The sequence below is a fragment of the Pararge aegeria genome, chromosome 15 (assembly GCF_905163445.1).
Source record: "Pararge aegeria chromosome 15, ilParAegt1.1, whole genome shotgun sequence".
NCBI classification, from domain to species: Eukaryota; Metazoa; Arthropoda; class Insecta; order Lepidoptera; family Nymphalidae; genus Pararge; species Pararge aegeria.
In genome coordinates this window covers 16,595,832-16,601,889 of record NC_053194.1, presented here as the reverse complement: position 1 = coordinate 16,601,889, position 6,058 = coordinate 16,595,832, and the positions used below count along the sequence as shown (strand labels likewise).

Below are 6,058 nucleotides of genomic sequence, written 5' to 3'. Positions count from 1 at the left end.
GAAAGGATGCTCGAGGACTCGACTCGACACGTACAACAGATAATTTTGTTCTTGAACAGGAGATTATATCAATAACAATTGTATTTAAACAGGACATGCCTTTCTAGCTCATAGCAGACCCAGATTAATAATCCTTACTTAGAGCTAAGCAAATGTATACAACGTGTAAACGTAAACCGAAATAATACTCCACAGTAAATTACGTACGTCTTAGACTTGATCTGTGAAACGGAAAACCTATTAGTTAGCCCCTTAGTTTTTGTGTAAACCACTGCCATACTATACGCGTGACGGTCTTTTATCTCCAATAGGGTTGTCATAAGTAAACACTTAGAATGTTTTAAATTAGTTTGTATGGAAAAATAAATATGCTTCTTTTAAATTCATATTTTAAATAGTGATACCATATGAAATATATATATGCATCCTTCAATATTATTTCGTAATTAGGTTACACGTTGTATAATGCCCGATTTCACTTATAACTAGGCATCGCTTAAATAGAATGCCTAATGTATAGGCGACGTCTTTAGAAAAAAAAAACGATTCACCAACTCTTTAGGTGATAACTATTTGTGGACGGTTGATGTATGTCTAGGAATCTTTTCAGAATATGCAATCCCTTGTTCGTCGTTAGTGAAAACGGGCAAAAAGTATTGAATACACATCTAACTATCTATACTTAATATTATAAAGCTGAAAAGTTTGTATGTTTCAATGTGATACTAACGGAAGCCAGTTTTTTTTTGAGAACATTTAGGCAATTTTTCTGAAATCCATTGAATGTTTGTATCAACAGCAGGCAAAAAAACTATAACACAGAAATTATATAATTTTAAAATAAAATATGAAGCTTCATACATTTGTATAGATAGCCTATACCATACATAAAGATGTAGCTTACAAAACCCTAATGGCAATGTGAGATGATAATAAAAAGAAAAACCCTCTTAAATAGTGTTGGGCTTAATATCATATCAGGTTATGACCTTAATTTTAAGTTTAAAGTAAGATAACTTTTTTAATTCAGAAAAATATAAAGTTTATAATACATCTGTAAGTAGGCCGATTGGAAAGAAAGGAGTTAAAATATTTTTGTATGGAATGGGAGCAACATTAAAAATGTATATTAATCAGTAGGTGGCCATAATAAAAAAAATATTATGAGATAAAATATTCTACAGAATCAGATTTATAAGAAAATAAGCTATCAAGTTTAAGTGGTCTTAGTAAAACTTGAAACTGAATTGTTAGAAGTTGGCTCTGAAATAAGTTTCAAGTCAGGATCAAAAAGTAACCAACTGTCTAAATATTTACAGTGTTGTCCTACATTTTGAAGGCGTTTGAGGTAATTCATTCCTTAGGACTCCACTTTTTTTTTTTTATAGACCAACAGTAAACATTTGATAGCTTATATTTCAGAAACCTGACACTATCAGCTTCGTCTCATACAATTCTTTTTTGTTTTCCATAATGTTCATAGACCTTTCAGTTTGATATGTCCATACAAACTGTAGACTATTAAAATGATCCAAAATGAAGTGACAGGTGCTTAAAAGTAAAAGCAAAAAATCAAGGCTTCTGATCATATTAAATTGCAATTTCACGCAGCGATTTCCGCCGCATTATTCTGTGCGTCCATGTGAGCTTTGGACGCGCATTTATAATTCTTTTTAACTTCATTATTCAGCCCTTCTCTATTTCTAGCGATTTCTATCGCATAAAACTGCACACGTGGCACTAAAATTGTGTTTCGCTCTGAATAATCACCCTTGGTGTCTGCACGCATTAGTGTACCGAAACTGTAGTCTTCGACAATGTTTTTAAACTTTTCGCAGTACACACGCCATTTCGCTTTGTTTGTATTGTTCTTGATTTCACCTTCTTTTATGTATGATACGTCTAAGTCTGGGAAATCTTGTCTGAAGTGATTGTAGATAAGGTCATCATGGGGCGTCAATCGTAGCCATCTTGTGTCTACTGAGCATAGAACCTGAAATGATAATATTGGATCGAAGCAGCTGTTACTTTGCAGAACATCATGGTATATTATGAAAATTAAGCTTAATTAGTTGTACTCAGCGAAAAGCAGGAGTATTTTTAATTTCTTCAATCTTTCGTAATTTATAATTTCTTCAATCTTTATACTCCACACCAAACAGATGTGGTAAGGTAATGTGAGGAGGTGGGAGGTAATGTAACCCTCTTTTACAATAAATAATCAACAATGTCAACATCTCCTGAGGATGCTCCGGTTTCGGAGCGAAACGTGCATAGAGGGTAGATTGCCAATGATCTATCCTTTTAACTTACTCAATGCCAAAAATATCTTGATTATTGGTTGCTATTGAGGGTGTAAAGGAAGGACATGCAAACAAGCAAACAAATAAACAAACACTTTCGCAAACTGACACTTTGACATAACTCATATTATTATTATTATTATTATTATTATATAATAGACTAAGCAGCTTTCGCTGATGCGTCTATATCATTACTTGCGCTCTTTGTCTTTTTGATGTTTATCCAGTCTATTCTTAAACTGATTCAGTGATTCTGCAGTCACTACATCTTCAGGCAAGGCATTCCACATTTGTATAACTCTATTGCAGATAAAGTTAATTGTTTAATATTGTTGTGGTTTTAGCATTGAGACTGACTGCAGATTAGTTAAGCACGCAAAAAAAAAATGTTGGATCATCATCCAAAGGAAACTTAAGTTTTTCTGGTACCATTTGTTTTCTCAATTTATTGCTCATACAATTTATTTATTGAAACATAGTAGTTCTCCTGTTCCTCATTTAAAAGTGGTACATTCAAAAGTTATATTTTGATATTTACTGAATTTACTCCTGTCAGGTAAGAGGCTTCGGCTGTGGCCAGTTACCACCCTGCCAATAAAGACTTGCGCTATGGTTTCAATATAACTCATCATCATCAGCCTATTGCAGTCCACTGCTGGACTAAGGCCTTCATTTGCACACCATGTTGGTCTACTGCTGGATTTGCTGGTTAGCTGCATCCAGTTCTGCCCTGCTGCCTTTACAATATCTTCCCTCCATCTAGCTGGTGGTCGGCCAATGCTTCTGTATCCAGGGCGCAATTGCCAATTGATATAACTGCCAACCCTCAAAATAGATTACTCACTACCATCTTAGCATTATCACTTTCCATCAGGTGATTGCTACCATGTAGTTCATTCAAAAAAATATTAATTACACTTGTTTATTTTAGATCTTCAACTTTATTAATTTATATCCTCATGATTAACCTTTTGATTGCAATTTTTTATGCTCAAAATTGGTTCTACAATTGCAAGTTTGCAGTACTTAAAAGTATGCAAATCTCATACTATTAAGAACTATTTAGTGAATGCAAGTCATTGGTCCTTTAATGACAATGACTAGAACAGCCCATGAATTTTATGAGTCCACAATATAGCTATAGGTACTGTACCATTATAAATGGTGTACACACCATTTTTAACAAATTCAAAATTTATTTATTCATGTAGGCAGGCACTTATGAAGCGTTCATACATATATGTTTACATAATTATAAGGGGATGTTGATAACTTTGTTCGCCAACTTAAACCTAAAGCTATGAGGGTTCCAGCACCCTGGTCTAAGAAGAGCTCACAACAAACTTAGCCAGGTTATTTTTATTTGTTACTACCATCACAGTAAATGTATATTAAGCTATGAAGTAAGAGCAGTTAGAGCGTTTAAGTTTAAGTTACTATATTTATATTGCAGAAAAGAGCTGTACGGTCAATATATAAACTTAAATCACGCGAATCCCTCCGTGAGAAGTTTAAAGAAATAGGCATACTTACTGTAGCTTCACAATATATTTATAACAATATAGTATTTGTAAGACAACATATTAGTATTTATAAACAAAAAGTGGACATAAACAGTCGACTTACAAGAAATGGTCATAAATTAGTGTCATCTGCATATCGTCTGCTTAAGGTACAGGGATCATTTGTGGGATTGAGTATACGCTTTTATAATATGATTCCTAAGGTGATTTTGGACCTGCCAATGCACAAGTTTAAAGAATTTGTTAAAACACACTTATTACAGCGAGGTTACAATACAATTGATGAATTTTTTAATGACAAGGTTGCTTGGAAGCTTCCGGCTCCGCTTTCAGCTCACACAAGATAGAAAAATGAATGTTAAAATGCAAAATGTAAATTGTTGATGTTGGAAAAGAGCAACTGCTGAGTTTCTTGCCGTCTTCTTCTCGGTAGAATCTGCCTTCCGAACCAGTGGTAGAATCACTACAAACAGACAGACTTGACGTTTCAAAAGTGCTTATATTAGGCCTACTTGAAATAAATAAATTTTGAATTTTGAATTTTAAGTAATCCTTAACATTATAATAGAATTTTTCTACTATAGTGATATGGCGCTATTTACCCCGTTTAAGTTACATTTTTTATGTGCAAAATGCAGCTTATTCAATGCACTTTTCTAATTCTCAACCTGCATGCCTCGCGACTGCACGATCTCGAGACAGTGGCAGCAGCTAATCTAAAGAATATACACATAATCAAGTAACTCACGTTAAAGTAAATATCACTATGCTCCATAGCCCTGGCCGCCCAAAGGTGTTCCAGCGTCTCGTCATTGCCAAACTCTTCAGCAGGCCTCGTAAGGACATCCTGAAATACATAGAATTATAGTAAAGCTGACCGTAGAACGAAAAATTGCTGATCTTAGCAATTAAGATACTATAACTGTATGTACTTGCCATTTTCGACGTAGCAGTCTAAAGCAGGCTAGCTCGACTTGTAAAATAGCTTAGCCGGCTCTCGTTAAGTGGAAAATCGTATCCAAATATATAGAAATATCACTACAAATATTGACCGAAATAGAAAGTTAAAAACAGAAAAATAAAATCACGCTTCACAAAGACAGATCCAAATCAAATTTTCAAATAACACAGACGAATATCACACCTTTTTTGCACGGTATGGTAGAAAATAACTGAATCACAGATTATTATTTAAAGTATTAACCTCAGAGCAAATAAAAAAATGATCGAGACAACCGTCCTGATCCACCGTCCATCTATAATATTACCATTTGTGAAACCACGCTTGAACCATATTTTGCATTGTTATATAATTCAAATTTGCTATTAAGTTCTTTATGAGCTTGAAAGTATAAGTATTTTTGTTTTATGCACTTAACAATAAAATTTATTCACGGTTTACGTCCGTGAGATTAACATATCTTTTTAACTTTGTGCTATTATTAACTTGTTTAAATACAAAAATGTCGATTACTATAAAAACGTAGAGGTTGTAACGATTCAACTCGAAGAATATTCTTCTAAATTCAAAAATTCAAATTCAAAAATGTTTTATTCATGTAGACCTTATCGCAGGCACTTATAAATTCTTCATAGATTTAACATGTAACACTAATGTTAGTAATGGTGATAACTGCATTCGTTAACTTAAAGCTAGCAGTGTTCCAAACGCGCCCTGGTCTAAGAAGTGCCCACAACAAACTTAGTCAGGTTTTCTTTTTGTAATCACCATCTCACAGTCGAGTAAATAAAATCTGGAGCTATGAAGTTATAACAATTCATACCCAATCATTTTTATCATACATGTAATCTTTAATTTTATAATAGGGTTGTCTATAAGGTTACGTTTTATATAAACTTTGAACTTATTGAGAGACAAAGATTTAATCCGGTGATTTGTTATAAAATGATAAACCCTGAAATGAATTACAAATTTTATGCAGCCTTGTAAACTGCTTCTGTTAGGAATACTCTTTAGGACGTTATTATTATTACTTCATTACATAGAGTGATATTGCTGCTATACCGCAGTTACAAAATAATTTTAAAACAATAATGAATATGTACAAGATTACAAATACTATAATACCTACATGTCTGTACCGCTCCTACTGATGTTCAGATCATGTATAAACATTTGCTAGATTTTGTAACAATATTGTGACAAAATTTTATAATTTCGTTATGGTAACGCCTCCATAACATAGTAAACGAAACATGAGGTTTATAGTG

The 6,058-nt window shown here is 33.3% G+C and overlaps 1 protein-coding gene across 1 annotated transcript; it reads right to left on the bottom strand.

Annotated features, from left to right (window-relative positions):
• Positions 1-1,542: 1,542 nt before the first annotated feature.
• LOC120629759 (protein PBDC1) lies at positions 1,543-4,967 on the bottom strand. Its single transcript, XM_039898785.1, has 3 exons — positions 4,763-4,967; positions 4,575-4,673; positions 1,543-1,993 (listed from the first exon to the last, which is right to left on the bottom strand). The coding sequence occupies exons 1-3, from the start codon at positions 4,763-4,765 to the stop codon at positions 1,604-1,606; spliced, it is 492 nt and encodes a 163-aa protein (XP_039754719.1). The 5' UTR covers positions 4,766-4,967; the 3' UTR covers positions 1,543-1,603.
• Between the last annotated feature and the right edge of the window lie 1,091 nt (positions 4,968-6,058).

What these genes read in the sequence shown, in the direction of transcription:
- LOC120629759 (XM_039898785.1), bottom strand. An exon ending in ATAGTGATATTTACTTTAAC is followed by an intron (nt 1,994 to 4,574) that starts GTGAGTTACTTG and finishes TTATCATTTCAG; the next exon opens with GTTCTATGCTCAGTAGACAC.